General features: G+C 36.9%; 2 protein-coding genes and 1 long non-coding RNA gene across 3 annotated transcripts in view; 1 reads left to right on the top strand and 2 right to left on the bottom strand.

Moving 5' to 3' along the window:
• Window positions 1–3,699: 3,699 nt before the first annotated feature.
• Cap-G (Chromosome associated protein G) overlaps window positions 3,700–26,203 on the bottom strand; it is an 84,532-nt gene continuing 62,028 nt past the window's right edge. The window contains exon 12 of the mRNA XM_075310232.1: window positions 3,700–4,390. Coding sequence (XP_075166347.1) covers window positions 4,122–4,390 — 269 coding nt within the window. The 3' untranslated portion in view covers window positions 3,700–4,121. The remainder of the gene's footprint in view (window positions 4,391–26,203) is intronic.
• On the bottom strand, window positions 15,670–24,749 carry LOC142238545 (uncharacterized). Its single transcript, XM_075310233.1, has 2 exons — window positions 24,613–24,749; window positions 15,670–16,966 (listed from the first exon to the last, which is right to left on the bottom strand). The coding sequence occupies exon 2, from the start codon at window positions 16,963–16,965 to the stop codon at window positions 16,123–16,125; it is 843 nt and encodes a 280-aa protein (XP_075166348.1). The 5' UTR covers window position 16,966; window positions 24,613–24,749; the 3' UTR covers window positions 15,670–16,122.
• Window positions 24,663–25,299, top strand: LOC142238548 (uncharacterized). Its single transcript, XR_012722755.1, has 2 exons — window positions 24,663–24,788; window positions 24,858–25,299. It is a non-coding gene; the product is annotated as an uncharacterized LOC142238548 (long non-coding RNA).

Below are 26,203 nucleotides of genomic sequence, written 5' to 3'. Positions count from 1 at the left end.
TGGCAGCCCGATGTATCAGGCTCACTTAGACTATTCAGTCCATTGTGATACCACATTGGTGAACTAATAAAACTTTAAGGAAGTCGCTAAATGTATATCTCTTTGCATAAAACTAAAATTATGGATTCTACGTTCTTGAAAACATTAAAAAGCTGACCGATGAAAAAATTGTGGACAATTAACTGGAACTGCTTCAAATAGTTTATAATAATTGGTACGTCAATATGAAAAATTAAATCAACACTTTAGAGAAGTCACTAAATTTAAATCTCTTTGCAGAAAACTAAAATCTTTGGATGCTACATTCTTGCAAACATTAAGAAGCTGACCAATGAAAAATGAGTGGCTTATCGACAAGAAAAAGTTTCCAGAAACATTACAAGTGCAACCAATTAAAATTGTTAAAAACAACAAATTGTTGAAATCAACAACTTCTGGATGAAAATGTGCATCACATCGTCAGTTTAATTCATATGCTATTATCAGTTTAAAATTGATATTTTGTGAATTCCTTCTGCTGGAAATCAATTCTAACACGCGGTCCAGTACGTTCCTAATTTCAAATTGCCCGCAGGTTACTAAATTTTAATGAAGGAAATCGAATTATCAATGCAAAAGTGTTTACTAATAATGTTGAAGATATTTAAAGTTTTGTTGTTTGTTTTTTTTTTTTTGTTCTTATTAGTTGATATGTTTAATAAGATTATTATTTATCAATTGGTATTGTAGTGTATTATGTAGTGTAGTGTATTATTATATATTTTATTTTGATAAAAATGAATAAATTATACAAAATTCATAGAATTTTGGCTTTGACTTTCAATTTGAAGTGGGGATATCATTTATACAATTTTAGGTTGAAAAGTATTTGCAACGATGTTAATTTTGAATTTGACTCGCATCAAAAATTGTTTGACAAATTATTGAGTAGCGATGCATTTCAATTTGAGGATAACACTTGAGATATTATTGCTAATGTGTTGAATTTCACTGTTGAGGGTAATGTCTGTTTTTTGTTGAGAACGCGATTTTCTCAACAATTTCTCAACTTGAATATTACCCTAATCCTTTGAAAAAATGTTTGAAAAATTGTTGAAATTTAGCATTTTTCAAACGCTTGTGTTTATTGGGATGTGTTCATAACAGAGATGGAAGTTTCCAAAACATTTAACTTTTTTCTGTTTATACCGCGCTTTTTGTGCTAGGCTAAGAAGTTTCCGAACTGCCCTCGTAATGTTCTTAAATATGGAAATGCGGTTTATCTCCCAAACCTATACCAAAGATAACCCAAAAAAAGGGAAACAATCACCAATTGCACTTTTTATTTTTATCAATATTTATTATTACACTTTTATTTTCTTATTATCTAATCATCAAAACGTCAATTAAAATATATGTGATATGATCGTAATATGACACCAAGGCTAGCGTTGTAACTACTTCTCGAGATGTTAAGCAGAAAATATGAAGGACACAGGTTGAAATCTCACCAGTGGTTAATTTTGTTGATCAAATATTTTTCTAAAAAATTATTTTTTATGTTAAACCTCGTTTCTATTTTGTTATTTTCGTCACATATTTTTGTATAAATATACTAGCGTAACCCAGTCCGCTTTGCTGCGCCTCCCGAAGCATATTTTCGTTAACTTAGTCAATCATATCCTTCGATCTGAAAACAAAAGTACTAAAAGTTCGATCTGAAAACAAAAGTACCACTCCATAGTTTCCACACACGTGTCCCGCTTTTTAATTGTTCTGTATTCAAATCGGTGGACAATCTTCTTTATTTCCTGTGCATTTCATGCGTGGTTTGTCAAGGAGAGGTATACTTCTCCTCAAAATACAGTCCAATAAATCGGAAAAAGTAAAAGTACTTAAAAATTGACCATATTAACATTTGTTAAAGTGTTAGACACGAAGAACATGCCTTTACCAAACATATACCGGAAAATGAAGCACCATCTACGTTGCCTGTCAACTTCGTGTAAATTTAAGTTTTTTACTTAAAAAAGTCTGGCAGAAGCCTGTGGAAAAATCATAAAATTATGTACTGAGTTCCCATTCATCGAGATTTGCTCTATTTTTGTAAAGGAGCTCACTTTCTCTGCAAATTCCAAGAAAATCTGTAAACTTTTCTTCAAGTTTCATAGCGTGGGGCAAGGAGAAGGTTCCCATCCAAATACCCAAAAATGAGGTACACCATATTGATTTCATAACCTTCCCCTACGGCCATTGTAAATTTCAAGTAAACTTGGGAATTCTAGTTTTTTCTTCAGTTTTAGAGGGTGTCTCCCTCCCCGTCGCAATATCGAACAATGATATTGCGTAGACGTCCCAGAAAATTTCAAGCAAATTATAAGCTCAATTTTTAAACAGCAGGGCAAGGGGAGGCTCCTCTTCCCTTCCGAATATCACAAAATCAGATATCCATTATAATAATATAACCTACCCACATCCTCTGTAAATTTCAATTTCAAATTGAAAAAAGTTTAATTGTTTCACGGTATGTACTTGAAGAGAAATGAAGTCTCCCTGTGTTCTATTATGTTGCCGAGACCAAATATTTCAGCAAGTCGAATTTTTTTTTCACTGTACTTTAAAAAAAAGTCGGAGGGAGGAAACCCCTCCTCAACAAAAATATCGAAAAATAAAGTAGCTGTCCTTAGCCTAAACGGCTCCTTTAACCCTCCCTCAACATTTCAAGCAAATCGGATAATTCTGTTCCAATTTGCAAAAAGTCGGGAATGGGGGAGGTCCGCCTTCCCGCCCAAATATTATTAAATCAGGTACCCCATAATAAATTCATAACTTCACGGCATGTTCTCTGTAAATCTCAAGTAAATCAGAGAATTTTTGGTTTTTACTGTACTTTAAACAAAAATCGTATAAAGGGGTGGTCCACCTCAGCGACCAAATATCGAAAAATAAAGTAGCGGGTCTTTGTCTAGACGTGACCCCTAAACTTCCTTGAAAATTTCATCCAAATCGGAGAACTTTGGTCCAATTTTTAAAAAGTCGGGCAAGGGGGATGTCGCCCTCCTTCACCAGATATTAAAAGAAGTACCATATTTTCACCACATGATTAGCCTCTACGTTCTCCGAACATTTTTCATGTGAAAAAATAAAATTATTTAACAAAAGCAACTGCGATGAACTCTAATTATACATTTTTGTAATGTGCGCTGTATGTAAAAAAGATTTTCCCGCTTGTCCGTTGAAACTTTTCTTGAATTTTCTATATCTATAAACCTCACAGACTTTCTAACGAATGCAAAACCGTGGAAATCGGTTCGTGCGATCTGGAGTTGCATCATTTTATACTCGTTGTTTTTTATTTATTATTAATTTTTTTTATTTTTATTGATTTTCCATCATATAATTGTCCAAATTTAAAACTTTCACTTTAAATGGCCATATAGCGTATTTTCTTAGAACTTCATCGGTAGTGAAAACAATTGATGGAGGATCCCGGGATGTGTTTAAAAAGAAATGTTTGTGGAACAACTTCCACATTTGTTACTGGTTAGAAAAAATTCAGCTATTTCAATTAATGCAGTTTGCAATTTGAGCAATATGTGTGGCAAAAGCTTTTAGCTAACATGTTTGCTAATTCAGCAATATTTGTTTGTTATTTCAGCAGAAAAATGTTTGCTATTTCAACTACTGGATGTTTGCTTTTCATTTACAAATAAACAAAAATTGTTTGAGTATTGAAATTTTGTTTTATTGTTTCAATTACAACACTATCAACACACAAACAAAAATATTCAATAATATTTCGATATCAATAACGAAATATTATTGAATATTGTAACATGCCGATATATGATTTGGTTAGAATAATAAACACTTTTATCATAACATGAGGAATACAAATAACAAATTTGTTATTATGCTCTGATGCTTTTATGTAGAAGGTAGTAACTTCATCATCACCTTTTTTGGCAAACGGCTTTTTGCTTGTTGTTTAGTATGTGGCATTTTCGATAGAGCAGTCGATAATGGGATTGCATCTGATGAGCTTCTATCCTTCTTCAGCCTTACAGGAATTCGACTCCTTAACGAATGAATGGGACATACCATTGCTAGGTTTTCCTGGGAATATCGCTTCCTTGTTATGATTAAGTTTGATAAAATTCTTTTTTGGCCGAGTTCCGTGTTACAATTGCTTCTATTTGAGATTCATCCACTACATTATTTTCTTGTACAGATTTATCTATCGTTTGCTTGGGTGTTCTCATATCCTCATTCATGGCTATTTTATCTGCTTCCTTATTTGATAAAGGACGTGGCGTTGAAATAGGTCGTTGTGATTGTAGTGGTGTTTTGGATGTACGACCCGAAGACGTTTTATCGATTTTGCAGGAAATGAATGACGATGACGGAGATCCTAAACCAAAAATCATACAGAATTAAATTAGAAAAAATTAAATATGTCCCCGAACTATTAATATAAATACATTTTTTTATTTTAAGTTAATTAAACTTATATAGTGTATTCCACGTTTCTTCAAATATTTTCTTTTTGACGTTTTTTATTATTTTTTGGGTAAGAAGCAAATCCAAAATTTTCACAAATATACCAATATTGAAATCCGAACAATATGGTCAGGTTAAAGTGGCAGCCCGATTTATTCAGGTTCACTTAGACTATTCAGTCCATTCTGATACCACATAAACTTGTAATGGTATTTTCATAATTATTATTATTTCGAAACATCTATTTTGATTATGACGCAGGATGGCACGTTATTTGGCTAGTACTCGCCGGAATGGGTTGGGTTTACTTGTTCTTCGCCACCATTAATATTATCATATACAGGAAAATTTTAAACGTGCAACCCTCTTTAGATTTTAGTAAAAGTCTATGAAATTTCTGTGATATTCTTGCCTGTTCTGGTAAACACATGTATCGTTCTCGTGAGGTGTCACACTTAAGAGGTGTTCTGGACTACACTACACCGTCACAGACCTGAAAAATGTACACGAACATTTTTTCTGTGTGGACGACGTGTACAGCTATCGTATGCAAAGTTAGAAGATTTTTAACACAAAAAATACCATATTTCGAAACTTTAATGTGTTTATACGTATTGCACATGTTATTTGAACGAAAATTTCTTCTGACGGGTGTATATCTGTAGGGGTTGTTTGTTTCTTTTTTCACATTCTAATGTAATTTTCCTGCAAAATAGGTTTATTTTATGGTTCCTGTCTGCAAATAAAATGTATTGCAGGTTTCTCACGTGTGAGTCAGGATAACTAACGTTTTGAGAAGTGTGAATATTGTGTGCTGTGTGGTGTACAGTGCGGTGAGACTCAGAACAGGCATGATTATTTTCTTTATTACCAAAAGAAATAGAACCTTATTCAAAATTTGTTCTATGTTGGGTTAAATAGCAGAAAAATTATTTATAAATGCATTTAAGAAAATCAATGAAAAATTATGAAATTTGTTATTTGTTTCAAATAAAAATTTAGTATAATTTTTAATTTATAGAACTTATGATGGATGATGTTATCAACGAATGAAGAAAAATCCGCTGATGAAATTACTACATAACTAAATATGTTCCAACGTAATTTTGGAAAACACGAAGAAAAGAAGGTGAGTGAAGAAGGAACAGCGAGTTTATATCCCCTTCAACGAAATTCAGTTTTTTAGTAAATAAGAAGTCTTACTGAATGGTGTCAGAGAAATTGGAGGCTCCTGACAAAAAGCAAATATTAAAGCAATATGTGGGGATAAAAATAATGAAGTCAACAGTACAGATGCTTATGACTCTTTATTGCAACTATATCACCAACGTTGAGACATCAAGATAAGCGGGATGCGCAAAAGTTATTGAAATCAGAACTAAAAATCCAAGTAAAAATGGACAACCATTTGTGTGAGCCATGCATTTTTGGCAAGACACATAGATTACATTTTGGAAGAAGGGATGAAGCTACAACACCTGGCGAGTTGATATACGCTGATGTATGTGGGTCTTTTGTGGAATCATTTGGCAAAAAGAGATATTTGGTAATATATAAACACGCATTTACCAAATATGGTTTCGGTTACCTACTAAAAGATAAATTGGAAGTGAAGGATACACTTAAGATATTTCTGAACATAGCAAAAACCCCATTAAAGAGTTTCTTACTGACAATGGTTGAGAATTCCATCAACATGGTGTTACGCACAGTGTAATGGAATTGAACTAACTTGACAAATAAAACACAACTGAATTACTTTGTGTCTAAGTCAATTCTGTTTATTGTGGGCTCAAGGACCCTCTTTTATACTAATTTCTTCTTAAAACTATTTTACATTTTTCAGTCTTAAATTTATGAATACATATTTACATTAATGAATTGACCAATGATAAGTCATGGATTACACACATTCTTACTCACATGTGTTTCTCATTCTTACTTTCACTTTTTACGTTACAATTGCATTTATGCTGACTGCGCAGCATTGCTCTGCTTTGAACCCATTTGCCCATATTCTTGCTTAGTTCAATGTTCTATTTAAGAGAAACAAGAACGGCAATAATATATAGGTCAGTTGGACATATGCATATGTTGATGCAGTCATCGAATACCAAAGTATGTCGATGAATCAACATAGTAAACAAAACAATGTTAAGTGCAGATGCAGCGTATGTTAAAAATGTTTAGAATGTTAACATGCAATTTTATGTTCAACAACAAAATGAATGAGATGTGTGAATGATCGCACTATGCCCTCACCCTAAAGAGAATTGTTCACAATTTGTGTGGTCTATACACACAAAAAAATTTTTCTGATTCAATCACGAAATTAATTGACCCAATTAATTTTTAATTGAAATGTCTTCAATCACAGAAATGATAGTATCAATTAAAAAATTAATTGAAGGTCAATTAAAAAGTTAATTGATCCAATTAAAAAATTAGTTGATACTATTATTTTTGTTTCAATTAAAAAATTTGTTGAATCAATTATGTTAAAATGAAGGGGGAGAATCGAGACGAAAGCTGCAAAGTGCTTGGTGGTTAGGAGGTGCTTTGACCGATGTCTTGAGGGGAAGTGGACTGTAATTGGTGATGGTCGAAGACGGCGAAGAACTTCAATGAAAAGAAGAGAGATCAATGCTGGAAACCCTTGCCAGACATAATATCTCACGCAAAAATATTATGGGCAAATAAGTGGGAAATGAAAAGAGAGTGAGAATTAGGTTTTGTGGTTGATTTATTGGGATGCTTTGTGTGCTCACCTAAGTAAGTCTATGAACCACGTGTTAGTTAAAAGTTCATGTACCATCCTCGAAACATCTTATAAATAATTTGATAATTCACAATAGAAAACAGTATTTTTACAACTATACAATTCATTATAATTATTCAATTCAGTATCGTACAAAATATCTCTAGCAAATAGTTTTTAAGTCTAAACTATTATGTTTAGACATACCGCCGGGTCAGAAAAAGACTATTGTCCACTTGAGCACAAAACAGATGCTAGAGCTCGAATGGCTTCCGAGAGGAGTTGTTGATTTGGAGCAGGTTCGACAGAGGATGTAGTCCTGTTGCTTTTATGCTCTCTTTTTTGCTGTTGAGTGAAAGCACTACTTCTTGGTTTTCGAATCTGTGGTAGATTGTTGTTGGAATTGTGTAACCTCCGGTGACTGTCCCCTGTTTGCTGGTAACTCGCGTGTAGAAGGGTGTGATGAGGCCGTCCGCATGTTTGGCACATGTTGGGCGATCGGCAATCGCGAAACCGATGGCTACGCGCCAAACAATTAATACAGTAAACTTCGGCTAGTACCATGGCTTTCCGTTCTCTTGGAGTCATCCACAGAAATGTTGGGCATACCTTTAAAGCATGGAACTTGTTACACAATTTGCATTTATAGACATGAGATTTAAATTGGTGTCTTGTTGAGATCCTGCAAAAAATATAATATTAATTAAGGGGAATCTTAAAGTAATATATGTTTGGGAACCACATATCTTGAATTGATATGAGTTGGTGTTATGCTGTTTGATTTTCATCTGTTGAGTTCGAGAATGGGAGATAACAAAGTTTTGCTATGGGTCTTTTAAGAATTCCGCTGGAAGTACGTACATCCGCAACACGAACATTGCTATCAGATCCCATATACGTTTTTACTATCCTTCCCAAACGCCATTCGCTTGGAGGAAGTAAATCATCCATAACTATTACCATATCACCGTTCTTGAGGTTTGGAAGAGAATTTTTCCACTTATAGCGTTTTTGTTGGGACTTAAGGTAATCTTGTTTCCATCTAACCGAGAATTGGTGATGGATTGCCTTTAGTTTTAGCCACATATTTATCAGAGAAATATTGGGGGACAAGGGTTCCGGTTCTGGTTGGTTCAACAAAGAAAAATAATCAAGAAGGTTCAGCGGTTAAAACTAGAAGTGCCCATATGTAATAGGTACTTTTAGTTAATGTGGCATCACAATGGACTGAATAGTCTAAGTGAGCCTGAATCTTAATCGGGCTGCCACTTTAACCTAACCTAACCTAAGGGTTCCGGTAATGCCATTAGGGGGGATCCTCGAAGGAAATGGCCTGGGGTAAGTGCGGTTAAGTCTGTAGGATCCTCAGATAATGCGGAGATTGGGCGAGAGTTCAAGACTCCCTCTATTCGAGCAAGTATTGTAGAGATTTGTTCAAAATTGAATTTGTGGGAGCCAGTGAGCTTTTTGAAATGAATTTTAAAGCTTTTAACTGCAGCCTCCCATAGGCCGCCCATATGAGGTGCATGGGGAGGAATAAATTTCCACTCAAATCCGTGAATCGAGCGATATCGGTAGATGTTATTCAGCGATATCGGTAGATGTTATTTTTAGGCTAGCCCCAAGAAAGAAACCACCCGATGGGGGAGTCCCCGCCTTCCAACAAAGCGGGAAAAGGCAGCTTCGAATGCAGCCGAAGAGAGATCGGAGCAAGCTTCCAAGTGTACGGCTTTTGTTGCGAAACAAACAAAGACACACACATAGCCTTTTATTATTGGAGAATTTCGAAGTGTCGAGCTTTTCAAGTCGAATGGACCCGCAAAATCCACACCAGTGATGTGAAATGGTGAAGAAAATGTGCTTCTTTCTGGGGGCAGAGGTGCCATAATTTGGGAACTTGGATTATGTCGATAAATAATACATGTCTTGCATTTATGAATAATGCTTTTTACTCTGGGTTTGAGTCGGGAAATGTAAAATTGTGTTTGAGTAAACCTGCACATTTGGTTGCTCTCTGCATGAGCCAAAAAATTATGTAAGTGTAGCAAATATAGATAGCATAACCTAGAGTTACCTGGAAGTATAATTGGGTGACGCTCTCGATATGGAAGAGATGACTCGGACAGTCTACCATTTACACGTAAAATATTTTTAGAGTCTAAAAATGGGTTGAAGGTACACAAATTGATTTTACGTGAAATTGGTTGAGAATTGAGAAGAGTTGCATACTCTATTGGGTGAAATTTCTTTTGGGAGAGTATGATTAATCGAGTCTATACAAATTGTAACTCATCAAGGCCCAAATCGATACTTGGTATTCTAATTGAATTTCTGAGTCGAAGGTGAACTCTGCGATAAAATCTGAAAACGTATGAAAGAACCCTTAAAGCTCTTGTGTACGATGAAAATCTGAATAATATATCATCTTCCTTAGTAGAAACGTGACAAATTTCAGTTGCCTGAGTCTTTTCTATGAATATTAAAGGATTTTTCTTGGGCCAATGGGAATCTGATTGTGTTAACCAATTCGGTCCATTCTACCACAAAGTATTGTACTTGAGATCCTGAGGTTTACAGCCACGCGTACCGAGATCTGCTGGGTTTTCGTGTGTGGGAACGTATCTCCATTTAGCGTGCGGAGTACAATCGAGAATTTGAGAAGTGCGATTGGCCACATAGGTTTCCCAAGACATTGGGGGTTTAGACAACCATCCAAGAACAATGGATGCATCTGTCCACAGGGTTATTGAATTAACGTTGCTTTCGAAAATTTTTAGAACATAGTTCACCAATTTGGATAAGAGTACCGCGCCATTAAGCTCTAATTTCGGAAGAGTTATTGTCTTTAAGAGGGCTACTTTGCTTTTGGCTGTTAGCAGATTACAGGTAACCTGAGATGGGGACACTTCACATCTTATGTACACGCATGCGCAGTACGCCACTTTTGATGCGTCACAAAAGCCATGTATCTCAATATTACTACTCGGTGTGTACTGGATCCATCTTGGATCCAGAGTTGCTGCATGAGGATTTTCGACCGAATCACAACAGGAGTTATCCAACCAGCGGGATCAAATAACTGCGCTACAATAGATAGTATTTTGCGCCTGGTTGGGTTTGAATCTGCTTGTGTTGGGACATATGTATAAGAAAAGTGGTCAAGAAGAGCATTCCACTTTATGCCTAATGTTGAACTTTTCTCAGAGAAACGTAAAAAATCTAAGTCATATAGATCTTCCTTGGGAAGTTTGGCAAGTAACTCCGAGTTATTTGACGTAAATTTCTTTAATGGGAACCCAGCAGATTTTAGAACTCCAATCAGATCTTTTTGTGCCTTTAAAGCCTCTTCGATTGAGAAACCCCCGGACAAAATGTCGTCAACATAAGTTTCTTTACGCAATATTCTCGATACGGTTGGAAACTGTGTTTCACAGTTGGTGGCTAATTGCTGTAAAGTCCTTATTGCTAGAAAGGGGGCACAATTTACACCAAATGTAACTGTATTCAATTGATAATCTCTAATGGGACCATTTTTATTTGATTGGAATAAAATGTGTTGATATGGCCTATCTGCGGGATGTACCTTTATTTGACGGTACATTTTCATGAATATCTCCACTAAACACAAACTTATATCTCCTCCAATTGAGGATTGTAGATATCAAATCTGTTTGGAGAGTGGGGCCCGTGTAGAGCACATTATTTAGAGAAAACCCGGATTTAGTTTTGCGGGAGGCGTTGAAAACATCCCTTACTTTAGTAGACCTATGTTCAGGTCGCACTACCGCGTGATGTGGGAGATAAAATGAGAAAAATTTACCCATGGTAGCAATTTCGTGGGAGGAAGTTTCTTCCATGTGACCCAATGAGAGATATTCATTAAGAACAGATTGGTATTCGTCGTGGAGCTCCGAGTTAGCGGACAATGTTCTTTCCAATCTTGAATATTGTCCTAGGGCGAGAAAACGTGATGGGCCTAGAAATAGCGTATCGGGAAAGTTTTGTTTGAACGGGAGCCGTACTACGTATCACCATCACAATCCCGAGTTGTGGTCGATGAATAAAAATTTTGACAATATTTGTCCTCATCCGAACAAATTGGGTCAGAGGGAATCTCCTCGATTTCCCAAAATTTTCTAAGTATATCGCTAATTTTCTTGTCCTCGGAAGGGATAACATTTGTGGTGAATGTGGATATATGGGCTGTCATGGGACCGCTAAGTACCCATCCAAAGATGGTGTTATAAGCGGATGCTTGTCCACAGATATTTTTCTTTATACCCACAATGTTTATGAATCTTTCCGAGTCATTTCCAAGAATCAAATCAATATTGGACGATTTATTAAAATGGGGATCTGCTAAGTCCAATTCTCTGAGCTCTTTGGAGTATGCGACGTTGAAAGAAACGGAAGGTACTTTTTTCGTGAGCTTGGGGAGAATAATGGCAGAAATTTCAAACCGAAAACCATTTCTGGGACAATACAGTGTCAATTCGCATTCCTTATCCGCTCTTTGGGTTGTTTCACCAACTCCACTTATTTCGAAAAGAGCTCTGCGATATGGTAGTTTCAATAAATTTCGGATCCTTTCAGACAGGAAAGTTCTCTGGGATCCCGGGTCAATTAATGCTCGGATTGTGAATAGTTCACTTTGATGTTCGAGTTTGACCAAGGCTGTACGAAGTAATATTGTCTCATTATTCGAAGAAAAGTTTGCTTGAATCTGAGAAAATGTAGCTCGTGATGTAGAGGGAGATTGTATGTCAGGATTGTCCCCTACTTCAGAAGTAGCGGCAATGTTGCTCTCAGAAGACGAAGATTTGGAATTTTGAAGCCCAGAATCGGATTGATCTAAATGTAAGAGAGTGTTGTGTTGCTTTTTGCACAGCATGCACCTATACTTGCTCTTACACTTCGATTTTAGGTGAGTGTCAGACAGGCAATTGTTACAAATCTTATTTTTAAAGACGAAATCAATCCTTTCTTGAGTGGAAAATTTACGAAATTCCGGACAAATACGTATGCTGTGCTTTTGATTACACATTGGACATGGGGAGTCAAGCTTTTCTTGAGATACGTACATTTGAACTTTATTAGACGTAGGGAGCTTGTTTGACGTGGGAAAAGTTCGGTTTTCCCTAGCAGATTTAAAACTTGTGATCCTCTCCACCACCTCAAACCGATTTATTAGGAATGCGTCCATTTGCGACCAAGTGGGAAGTTCGCGATGGGATTTTAGCGATTGTTCCCATTGAGATATGGTTTCTTCTGGAAGCTTAGTTGATACCAAGTATATCAATATGGGATCCCAATCATCAACATTTATAGCTAAGCTTTTTAAAGTGCACAGGCAATCGTTTACTGTGGAATGAATTTTCTGTAGGGACTCACTATCTTCTGTTTTCGCAACAGGAATGTTAAATAAAATCTTTAGTTGGTTGTCCACCAGTACTCGCTTGTTTTTATAGCGAGATTTCAAGGCATTCCAAGCATGGGAGAAATTTTCATCGCATAGTGGGTATCGTTTTACAATAGCACCGGCACTACCTTTCGTTTTATTTCTCAAGTTGTAGAGTTTTTGAGCAGGTGTGAGTTTAGGGTGATTCATGTACACTGCCGTGAACATGTCACGAAATGAAGGCCATTCTTCGTAACTGCCCTTGAATACCTCTGTATCGCATGGGGGAACTTTAATGCATACATTTGAATTGTCTGAGAATTGACTAAAATTTTGTGAAAACTCTCTTGGGGCTGACGGACGACGGAGCGTTACGTTTTGGGAATTTGGAACTGCGGAAATTCTTAAGATATCTAACATCTTAGACCTTGTTCCGTAGTACACCTCTGCGCAATTATCAAAGTTAATTTGAACATTTTCTTTGGCCTCCTTCGTGTGGGAAAACTCTGGGCATAAAATCACATTTTCATAATCACGTTGGAGCCTGTTCCATCTCTGATCCAAATCTTCTAGTCTGACTTCGATGGCAGAGTCTGTTAGATTTGTAACATCGATCTCGTCGTATATTTTACAAAAATTAATGAGGTGATTATAACCAAATAGAAATTTTTCGTAAAAACTTGATGGTTTCGAAGTAGAACTTTCCCCGTGGGACCTGGAAGCTGATCTACTTGGGGCAGAGTCGTTATTTTGTGAGGGGTCTATCATATTGACGCGATAATCGATATTGGACATAGACAACTTTAATAATACGATAAACTCTCAAGCCACAGTGGAATGATATTAGCCAGAAATTAATCCGAACACAAGATTTCAACCTTGCGGGAAACAAATTAAATTGTGGCCAACGTGGATTACAAATCGAGTCACTGCTCGTAACAATATTGAGATCAATTTCCGTTTTTCTTTCTGTTTTTTGTGTTCCTATTTTTTGTTTGTTTTGGTGCTCAATGGCAACTCTACAGAATTGAAACGTGAGTTAAATTATAAAGGGAAATGAATATATTTGTAAGACTTTAGGTTGATTGTAAACCTCTTGCAATGAAATTGTTTCACAGCAAGGCATTCAGCGTAAATTTCAAAAGTAACAACATGTTCTGATTATGATCCAGATGTAAAAAACATGATAGATTTAAGATTTAGAAGCTACAGGATTAATTGCAAATCCTTTTCGATTGTAGCATCTTTAGCTATAGGATTATTTGTAAATCCTTGAATGGACAAATTTATTATGGCATTTATAGCCCAGGCAATTTTTCTTTCTCTTAAAAACGTTCATATACACTTGAAAATCAAATAGATGGTAAACCAATTTTCAAAACACTGATCATTATATCACTTTTATTTTTACAGAGCAATCAATTTACGAATATATATATTTCCCGAACTCGTTTGAGTTATTTAAAATCGCAACAGAAATTTTAAAGCAAATCGAAAATCAAATTCATCATAAAACTTCAAATTTTTAAATTTGTTTTGAATCATACAAATAAATAAATAATATCGAGAAAATTATTTTTAAATAAAGATTAATGTGGGTTAGTAGTACATCTGGGGAATCATTAAAATTTTACGTTCTCCACTTAATTTTATTGATTAGAAAAATTTCTCTATTTTTATCCAACTTGGAAGTATTCCCATTTAAATTTGGGTTTTAGTAAAATATTGATACTTTGACATAAATATATTTAAAAAGGGTTTCATTGTTGCCTCATATGAACATAAAATGTAAAATACCAATTATAGTTTTGTGATGCATACGGATTGTATATTATATCGATAAGTTTCTGTAATCGATGTACTGTGCGTACTCTCTGCTAGAGAATCCAATGTGTGTTGGTGTGTGTAATGATATTGTTAGCAAAGCGTTTAAGAGAAAGTATGTCATTCGTAGCTAATACTCTCTTCTATTTTTTACTGTTATTTTGAAGGCAGAGAGTGAGGTGAATAATTATCATAGTTTTTTGGCGAAGAGAACGTGGGGTAGTATGGGTTAGTAATTTGTTACAAAATACTAATGACTTACATTCCAGTATGCTCGTCCTAATCTGTATTTATATTTATTTATTTTGATCTCGAATCCCGAATTTCCGTTTAAAGCCGACTTACAAATAGTTCTCATTAAAAATCCAAACAACATTCAAAAAAAATCGTTGTGAACGCTTATCAATTTTTTTCACAATCAATTAGATTATTTAGATTAAATTATTTTATTTAATGTTATTCCACAGAAAGTAGTGTTTAAATTATATTTGTTTTAATTTGGTATAAATCTTGAGTTTAACTGCTTTGCTGAATTACTGCTCTTTACAAATTTCGTTATATGAATCTTTCTTACAGCCGATTTTCTTTATTTATTTATTTATTTTTCTTTTTTTTCTGACGTTTCTTTTCTGTGGGGCTTTCGTCGAAATTTTTGTTGTAAGAAAGCAGTGCAAAACATGAAATAATAATGAAAATGCCGAAACAAATGAGTGGGTGATTTAAGAATTTGGGTAAACAAGAAGAAAAAAAATTTTGTTGCACTTGTCTGTTTCTGTAACTGCTTTGATGTATTGACGGATTGGGTGAAATGACGGAATTAAGAATATATATTTTTATAAATGTAAAGGGAAGAAAATGAAAAATACCAATATTTTGAGAATTATAACTGTAAATTTTAGGCAAAAAATTTGCAAATTATAACTGGACTTCTGCAACAAATTTCTGACTTTGTGGTCTTATTTTTTTTCTTTTTTGTCAACACAATATGATTTCATATGACAATTTTTCAACAAACTTTTGAGGTTATGTATGATGTTTTTTACAGTTTTCATTTATGCATTTTTTTATGAAACCAATTTTTTGAGATTAGGGTAATTACTTTGAAAATGATCACAATTATATATAATGTTGGGTTGATGGACTGTAATAAGCTGGATTCAAAATCCCGAAAGAGTACCTCCAAAGCAGTGATGAAATAAAAAACACAAAATCGATTTCCAATTAGAGTTTATTCAAAATGCTGTAGGTATAACAAAATGGGGGGAGACGACTTGTATTTACCTCTTCGAGTGTTTCTCACAGAATGAACAATGCTATTTCTTTCTATTTTATGCATAGCTCTCGTTTGTGTTTTGGAGAGTTTTGAAGACACAGAGACAACAAAATAACGAAAGGGAATAAGAAATCACTCAATTTGCATTGATGTATGATAACAGAATATTCGGTCTGTTCATTCCGCCCCCCTTGCGGTGTCACCGCAATAAGGATCAATGTAATGTTAAGATACTTGTTCGAGTAGATACAAAAGTGAGATTGACATCAAAATTCAATAAGTTCAGATACATTTCGAAGATAAATGTGCAAAAATATGTGATTGAGCAATAATTAATGGCAATTCAAAATAATAGTATAATTCATTATAAACGAGACAATAATATAATTTTTACACGCCGAAGGTACCAGTCAATATCCAACCAAGTAAACTATTTTGAGCGATAGGATTTCCAGGATTTCCAGATATCAGACCAGGCAGAATTATTTTTTGATATATTTCAGCTCCCAGAATAGCATTGATTTTAGCTTTTCTATAAAAGATAGGATCTGCTAGGGTAAGATTTTGATAGTTCTTTGAGACGTTATGATCGATATCTTCGTGTGGCATCGAGTAGGGCAACTCTTCAGATATTTTAGCTTGAACAAGAAATATGGTTGCATCGGATGTTCGTGATCTCATGGAGAAAAGACAAAGACGTATGTCACCAAGTTTTTCGACTTCAAAATCGAATTTTGAAACCATCCAGGGAGCAATAGAGCTTGTGGGTTCACACGGATTGATCAAAACCCGTACATTCAACCATTCGTCCTTACATTTGATTTGAACAACTGCAGTCGGATGCAATGCTTTTATGCGCTGGAAAACACTTCGGGATTGTATTGAAGTCGAATGAGGAGTGAGTGGGCGAGTTTCTCTGGCAGGAGAATCCTCGTGCAGCATTGAGTTATGCTTTTGACCACAACGATAACATCTTTTGCCATTTTCGCACTTATCCAACCGATGCGACAGTGCAAAGCAATTTTCACAGTAGCGATATCTCCGAATAATTTCATAGCGTTCAGAAACTGTCATCGAACGAAATTTGTAACAGGCTCTTAGGGGGTGATTTAAATCACAAATTCGGCAGTCACCTCTGGGTTTTAACGAATTTTCCGGACCAGAAACTTTCTTGTTGATCTTGTGATTATTGGTGGATGGTAAGCGAGATCGGCGATGGTTATCTTTCGGCATGCTAAAAAATATATAAATTAGTAGTTGGACAAATAAATGGGAACAAACACCAAAGTTCTAAAGGGTGATTTGTTAAGAGCTTGATAACTTTTTTAAAAAAAAAAAACGCATAAAATTTGCAAAATCTCATCGGTTCTTTATTTGAAACGTTAGATTGGTCCATGACATTTACTTTTTGAAGATAATTTCATTTAAATGTTGACCGCGGCTGCGTCTTAGGTGGTCCATTCGGAAAGTCCAATTTTGGGCAACTTTTTCGAGCATTTCGGCCGGAATAGCCCGAATTTCTTCGGAAATGTTGTCTTCCAAAGCTGGAATAGTTGCTGGCTTATTTCTGTAGACTTTAGACTTGACGTAGCCCCACAAAAAATAGTCTAAAGGCGTCAAATCGCATGATCTTGGTGGCCAACTTACCGGTCCATTTCTTGAGATGAATTGTTCTCCGAAGTTTTCCCTCAAAATGGCCATAGAATCGCGAGCTGTGTGGCATGTAGCGCCATCTTGTTGAAACCACATGTCAACCAAGTTCAGTTCTTCCATTTTTGGCAACAAAAAGTTTGTTAGCATCGAACGATAGCGATCGCCATTCACCGTAACGTTGCGTCCAACAGCATCTTTGAAAAAATACGGTCCAATGATTCCACCAGCGTACAAACCACACCAAACAGTGCATTTTTCGGGATGCATGGGCAGTTCTTGAACGGCTCTTCACTCCAAATGCGGCAATTTTGCTTATTTACGTAGCCATTCAACCAGAAATGAGCCTCATCGCTGAACAAAATTTGTCGATAAAAAAGCGGATTTTCTGCCAACTTTTCTAGGGCCCATTCACTGAAAATTCGACGTTGTGGCAGATCGTTCGGCTTCAGTTCTTGCACGAGCTGTATTTTATACGGTTTTACACCAAGATCTTTGCGTAAAATCTTCCATGTGGTCGAATAACACAAACCCAATTGCTGCGAACGGCGACGAATCGACATTTCACGGTCTTCAGCAACACTCTCAGAAACAGACGCAATATTCTCTTCTGTACGCACTGTACGCATTCGTGTGGTTGGTTTAATGTCCAATAAAGTAAACTGAGTGCGAAACTTGGTCACAATCGCATTACTTGGTCGATTATGTAGACCATAAATCGGACGTAAAGCGCGAAACACATTTCGAACCGAACACTGATTTTGGTAATAAAATTCAATGATTTGCAAGCGTTGCTCGTTAGTAAGTCTATTCATGATGAAATGTCAAAGCATACTGAGCATCTTTCTCTTTGACACCATGTCTGAAATCCCACGTGATCTGTCAAATACTAATGCATGAAAATCCTAACCTCAAAAGAATCACCCTTTACTGTTTATCTATTGGAAGAACTACTAGTTTTACTATAGGCCGTGTTATGACACCTTTCGTTGTCACAACGTCAACTACTCGAGCTAGGGAATCTCCACCGCGGTACACTTTCTGCACACGACCTAATCGCCAAATTTTCTTGCCGCACTATAACTAAATCACCTACGGTTACCTCTCTTTGGGGATATTGCCATTTATATCGGCGGTGAAGCTCCTTCAAGTATTCGTCCTTCCATCTGTGGGCAAAGTTTTGATGGAGTCTTTGAAGCTTCTGCCACCTATTTATAAGACCAATAGGGCGATTAGAAACGTCAGGTTCGGGTGGAGCCAAAATAGGGGCTCCAATCAAAAAATGACCGGGGGTTAGAGCTGTCATATCGCAAGGATCTTCACTTTGAGGGCTGATTGGGCGAGAATTGAGGCATGCTTCAATTCTCGTTAGAAGGGTACTGAATTCTTCTAGAGTGAACTTGAGATTTCTTCCTTCTCTTTTCAAGTGAGCTTTAAAGCTTTTCACTCCAGCCTCCCAGAGACCCCCCATATGTGGGGCTCCGGGAGGTATGAATCGCCATTCTAGACCTTGTTCCACATGAGTGGTGATTACATTCGAGGAAACAGTTTTCAGCACCTCTTGGGCGCGTTGGCACAATACACGCGATGCGCCAACAAATGTTGTGCCATTGTCTGAATACAAAAGGCGGGGGCAGCCGCGACGGGATATAAATCTGTCGAGTGCTGCCAAAAATACAGGTGTGGACAAATCACTTGTGGCCTCCAAGTGTATGGCCTTTGTGCCAAAACAAACAAAAACAAGGACGTATCCTTTAGTCAGGACATATTTACGGCCGGTATAGGACTTTATCTCGAAAGGGCCGGCGAAGTCCAGCCCCGTCGTTGAAAAGGGTCGGGAGAGTGTTGTCCTCTCCGAAGGTAAAGCGGCCATAATCTGCTGTGTTTGTTTTTGTTTCACGATGGTGCAAATTGTACAAGAATGGATGACTGTTCTAACTAAGTTTCTTAATTTGGGTATCCAATATGTCATTCTCACTAGTCTCATCACTAGCTGGTTCTGACCATGAATGGACAAACGATGGGTGAATTCTACTAACAAACGAGTAAACCTTGCACTATAAGGTAACAAGATTGGAAATTTTTCTTCGAAACTTAGCGAAGGAGAATTTATTAACCTCCCGTTTACTCTCATTAAACCGGTGGAGTCTATGATCGGATTTAAGGATAATAATTTGCTATTCCCTTTGATGGGCTCCCCATTTTGAAGAGTCTGATATTCCGTAGAAAAATATTTCTCCTGGCTCAATAAAATTAATCGGTGCCTTACAAAATTCAATTCAGTAGCAATCAAGTCGGTAGAAGAAAATTTGAATTTTTGTTTAATTCTTGGATGACTATTAAAATAAAATCTGAAGACATAGCTGATGACTCGCAACATTCTTGAAAAACTTGAAAAACGATCTAGAATCTCGATACTAGACTGTGTACTCAAAATGAAGGACTTGGGTAATTTTATTTCTTCGTCAGTCGTCAGTTCAGATTTCGATATTGATTTGGGCCAAGATGTTGTTGGTTGCCTTAGCCAGATAGGCCACCATAAATCATGACACTGCAGTAACTCTACAGTTGTGCCCCGGCTAGCTATATCGGCGGGGTTGTCCTTGGATATGACGTGATTCCACTTTTCGATTCCAATGTCCTCACTTATAGCGGCAACTCTATTGGACACGAATGTGTTCCAATTATTAGGGGGCTTTTGTAGCCATGCCAAAACTATAGTGGAATCTGTCCATAAATAGATACTATTCATTGACATATTAAGATTTCGCATAACAGGGGGCATAATTTTGGACAATAAAGCCGCGCTACACAATTCCAGACGAGGAATTGACTTTTTGGATAAGGGGGCAACTTTTGTCTTTGCCAAAAGTAAGTTGCAAAATATTTTACCAGTAGGGGCTGTAATTCGAAGATAAACCACAGCTGCGTACGCCTTCTCAGAGGCGTCGCAGAAACCGTGTAGTTGGGCTGAGCAAGTGGGATGAAACTGCACCCATCTTGGAATCCTTATTTTTGTAATGTGAGGATAATCTTCTGTAAAATGTCTCCACAGTTTCAAAGTATGTGGCTTGAGCTGAGTATCCCAATCTATTTTATCCGCCCAAATTTGTTGCATAATAATTTTGGCAACTATAATTTTTGGGGCCAACCACCCAGCTGGGTCGAAAAGGCGGGCAATGTTGGATAAAACAGATCGTTTAGTAGTGTGTCTGTCATTAGGTATGGGCGGTACATCAAAATAAAAGAAATCGAGACCAGCGTTCCACCGCAAACCTAAAGTTTTCGTAGTGCTCCTTTCAGTAAGATCAAGAAAATGATCATCAAGGAGATGATTAGGAGGCAAATCTCTTAAAAGCTGTTGATTATTGGCAGTCCATTTGCGTAACGGAAATCCTGCGGATTTGAGCACGTGAATAAGCTCATCACGTGATTTCATAGCTTCTGGGATGCTGTGGGCTCCAGCGAGCACGTCGTCGACGTACATAAAATTTTCTATAATATTCGAGGCAGAAGGAATTTTTTCTTTAGATTTCCTTGCCTGCTCTAATAGGGTCCGTATGGCCAGGTAAGGGGCACAGTTGACACCGAAGGTAACTGTGTTCAATTCAAAATCAGCTATCTCATCGGAGATATTACATCGGAAAAGTATCCGTTGAAAGGGGGTATGTTGACGATTTACCAAAATTTACCGATACATTTTTTCAATGTCGGCATTAAAGACAAATTTAAAAAGTCTCCATTTTAAAATGAGGGTTGATAAATCGTTCTGAAGAACCGGGCCTGGAAAAAGCATATCATTTAAACTTTGCCATTAGCGGATGGGCTGGAGGCGTTGAAAACAACGCGAAGTTTTGTGGTGGTGCTGCTCAATTTTACCACTGCGTGGTGGGCAAGGTAGTATGTACCTGTAATGCCATTTGCACTATCTTTGGAAATGGGGGACATATGACCCATCGTTTCGTATTGCCGAAGAACGGAATCATAGTCTTCTTTATATAAGGGATTTCTTAATAATCGTGACTCATTTCGTAGGAATTGTGAAAGAGTCAAATGTCGAGACGGGCCAAGAGTCAAACTTTTATTATACTCAGGCCTAAATGGCAGAGACACTACAAATCGTCCGTCCGAGTTTCGAAAAGTTGTTCTTGTATACAACTCCTCGCAAAAATTGTCCTCCTGTGAAGTCTTTAAAATTTTTGGGGGCTCTTCTAATTCCCAAAATCGCGTAATGCTCTTCTCTAAACTAATCGCATTAAAAAAGGAACATACTTGAGAATTTGGGGGGTGGTTACTTACTGTACCAGTAATAATCCACCCAAATACCGTCTGTTGGGCCAATAATGATTCATTTGGGTCCTTTTTTAATCCTGGCAACATTATGATAGGGTATACATCGCTACCCAAAAGCAAATCTATTTGAGAATTGGAATGATTTGATTCGTCTGCAAAGGAGAGTTCTCCTAAACTGGCTTTGAGCGTCGAACTCATCGGCACAGAGGGTAAATCAGTTGCCAAACGGCGAATTACAAAAGCATCGACTTCGGCCTCAAATGTGATATCGAAACGTGATCGAATTTTTAAAGTACAGGCTTTTCTAGAAGTGGCGGCTACAACGTCATTTAAACCTGTGATTTCCGTGTTCACTTTACGGACATTAATTCGTAACATTTGTTGAACTCGTTCAGAGACGAAAGACGCCTGTGAACCAGAATCAATAAGGGCACGAACCATCAATTTCACATCGCCGAAACAAACATAGACCATTGCTGTACCTAACAACACGGTATCTTTCGAAATCATTCCTAGTCTAGACGCAAAAGATTGGGTCACGGAGGGGCCAAGCGATGTACTGGGAATCGGAGAACTATGGTCCGAAATACTTGGGGTTTCCCGAGGGGGTGAATATTGGTTAACCTGGTTGGTCACTATAGCCTGGGTACGATGGAGTAGGGTATTATGGCGTTGTTTGCAAGTCATACATGAAAATTTACTTTTACAAGTCTTAGAGCTATGTGATTTAGCCAAACAGTTAAAGCAAAGTTTAAACTTCTTGGATGTTGCACATCTGTCGTCAACTGACATTCCGAAAAAAACCGGGCATAAACGGATTACATGGTCCTGAGAACAAAGTGGGCAAGCGTTAGAATGTACCCCTGTATTAAGGGCCTTAAGACGATTTTTCCCTTGGGTCCTATTCCGATTTGAATCTTTCGGTTGGGTATATATAGGGACAGTATTATCTTTTATATCTGACACGGATTCTAAATTGTGATAACGATTCGTTAAGAATGCATCAAGATCTGACCACATAGGAATTTCTGTCCTTTTATCTAAGGATTGCTCCCAGAGATCCAAAGTAGTTTTTGGTAAGTGCGTAGAGCATAAAAATACAAACATAGGGTCCCACCCACCTACATCAATATTTAACATTTTCAGAGTATTAATACATCCATTCATGGTCCTTTGTAAATTTTTAATCTCTGTCCCCGATTCGATTTTGACTGTGGGCAACTTGAACAACTGCTTCAATTGGGCATTAATTAAAATACGTTTATTTTCAAACCTGTCTACTAAATTGTACAAGCTATCTGAAACCCATCGTCAGTCAAAGGGGCAGTGCTCACAATTTCACGAGCTTCATCTGAGGTCTTTTGACGTAAATGGTACAATTTGACAACATTACTTAAGCGGGGATTTTTAATGTATAGTGCCGTGAAGAGATCACGGAACGACGGCCATGATACGTAGTCCCCCCGAAATATATCGGTATCACAGGGCGGTAATTGTATGGGGTTAGTTCTATTAATAAGCTGAACCTCCGGATCATTATGCACGGACGTGGAGGGCGATTTTCGTTTAGTCTCTATTAGACTATTGATAGTCGCAAGACATCTCACATAAGTCCTATAAATTTCCACATACTTAAGTTTGGCACTAACCTTGTCCGAAACATTTGGGGAATCTTGTGATGATTCTTTAGATCCGTCATCAATATCTGGTAGAATCTCCTTCTTTTTCATAAGGTTTTCATATTCTTGTTTGCAACTGGTCCACAACGATTTTATTTCGCTGCGTTCCACATCTAAAGTGAATACAGTATGATCTGCAACCGGCAAAGTTTGAAAATTCGCGTCGAACTGAGTTACCTCATCACAAGCTCGAATAAATCTTGAAAACATTTGGTTTTACGTTGTCACAGCCCGGAGGCTACTGCCATCTGGAGGGAGGAACCGAGTTGCCGTACGCTGGTTGCTGATCGGTGTTGCCGGCTTTTGGCTCAGTCTATGGGGCGCGGTTCATTGGCAACTCAGTCCTCTGGCAGCTGACAAAAAAACAAAACATTCAACCAGCTTGGAGGACAGCACAAAGACCAACAAGTACGTATCACAAAAATTAACATCCACACAACTTACCACCCATATTGGCTTGCCGGCATGCCGGTTTTCCAAGACATGCCGTGGCCTGACCCTCCCCAACCATGGTGTCCCCGTGGCCCATCAACTCGGGACACCCCAAATGCTACTCACCTGTTCTTCAAATCACCTTTTACCTTCCCCTTTTAAACTCCCTTATTCCTCCATATTTAAATTCATTTTTACACGCCAATATTTCAATCCATAACGTTATAAAAGTTTTAAGGTTTTATTGAAACTAACTCTAACAATATTTTCTATTTAAAACAAAACCCAAAAACAAAATATATAAAAATTCTATTACTAATTATTGTTTTTCTTTTATTTTCCAGGAATAACTGATGAAACCGTCTTCCTCCTTTTCGTTTCCTGTCTTTTCCGTCCGTCCGTCAAGGTAAGTATAGCGTAACATCAACCAGTATAACTTTCTGTCAATAAACTAGATCTTGTTTTCATATATTTTTTTGCATTCTTCACTGGTCCATTCCAGGTCTTATGGGGAGCACATTATACATATCACTGGAGGACACAATTCACCAGTCCTTAAATTACTAAACCAAGTCCTAGGGTGAGCTCAGCCTAACACTATTGCCCAAATACGGCACTATTTAAACTTCCCAGGCGTTAATGTAATCCCCCGAACAGACTATAGATAAACTAGTGAATCTAGATAAAAATTCAATTATTAATGAATCTCTTTTTCCCCGTTTTATTCACAGAAGTTTAATGTACCAGTCCGTCCGTCCGTCAAGGTCTAAATCATGTACCTGTCCAAGTTCGTGTCAGACAAAAGAAAAGGAAACATTCACGGTACCTGGGCGCTGTAGGATGACCAGCGCAACGCAATTACACCCAACTGAAGATGATGACAACGATGATTGATACCAACGCCTAGCAATGGATGGAAATGGGTCACAAGGGTCATCAGAATCCTGTCTGCCGGGAACGCTGGGGGCCGCAAATGAGGTGTTAAATGGAGGTGGACGTTCGGTGAGTATAGGAGTAGTTTAGATTGATGGTTTTCCTTTTAATTAAAATGTCTTTCTTTCTTTTTTTCAGGTTGTCTTTTTATCTTTTATAATTTATTTCTTTTTATTATAGTTTATTTTCTTTTATTAAAGTTCTCCTTCTTCTTGTTTTCTTTCGTTACAGGTTACTTATAATTTAGCATTTAAGATTAGCTGTTAAGTTTGTTTACTTTTCTTTTAATTTTTAATTGTATTTCGCTTTTCTTTTAGCTTTTAAGTTTAGTTTCAAGTCTATTTTAACTTTTCTTTTTCAATGTATAAGTTTAGCATTAGGTCTATTTCACAGTAGCATCGAATCTTGCCAATATTTAGCACAATAAACAGTTTCATTTGCCAATAAAAAAAGATAAACATTTGTTTATATTTGTTTCGATTGTCCTGTTGTGTTTTTATTTAAACGACTTTTGGGAACATTAGGCAAACTTTCACAACTTCAAAAAAACAATAACCGCACTTTCTTCAACCATCAACCTCACTCGCTCGCGTCCAAAACCAGAATAATCTGACGCTTCAATCATCAAAACCTCCATTATTGACGCTCCATTCGCCATCATCCCAAGCTTTCCCAGCCATTTTTCTTCCCAATTTCCAAAACACCATTGAAACCAATCATCTGTCTGTCATAACTGCACAGAGAATTTATACTGTCATCTATCCTCTCTCCCTCTGCCTATTTCCTCATGTACCGGTAGATGGCGCTGGCCTCCATACCCTGCCAGCATTTCAAAGTTCCATTTCATCTTCATCGCTACCACAGACTCGTAAATGTCACTACAACCATCCTACTGTGATGGGGGGCAGCATATCATAAAGTCCAAAATGTACTTCATACATGTATTTTGCCATCACTACTTTTACAAAAGCCATTTTATTTTTTGTGAAACGCCAAGCGCAACCAGCTTGTTATATTTTATTTAAATAAAACCGAAAATAAAGTTCTGAAAACATAGATTTTACGCTTAAAATTGTGAAAAATATATTGGTGAACAATTTTTGATTTTCCAAATGGAATAAAGTGATTGTTTTTCAAATATTTTACAGACATCGAATAAAAACACTGGCTGATAGACGCTGCAACATGTAACTCGCTACTTGTAACTCTACATCATCATTAATGCAAAAAATTATGTTAAATGTGATGTGATAGTGGTATAAATGTTATATTTTTAAGAATTTGTAAATGATTAATCAAATTAATAAATATCTAAACAAACGTGTTTTATTCGACCACAATGATTCTTTTACCACTATCTTAAAATGTGCTTTTTCTGATTGTTTGGAGGGTCTCTTATTGGCGTCGTTCTAAATTGATCTATAAAGGCACCTAATAATTGCACTCATGCGAAACCTTTTTGTAGTAACTTGGCGTGGTACAAC

The sequence above is a fragment of the Haematobia irritans genome, chromosome 5 (assembly GCF_050003625.1).
Source record: "Haematobia irritans isolate KBUSLIRL chromosome 5, ASM5000362v1, whole genome shotgun sequence".
Taxonomy (NCBI): Eukaryota; Metazoa; Arthropoda; class Insecta; order Diptera; family Muscidae; genus Haematobia; species Haematobia irritans.
This window is presented reverse-complemented; position numbering and strand designations above follow the sequence as displayed.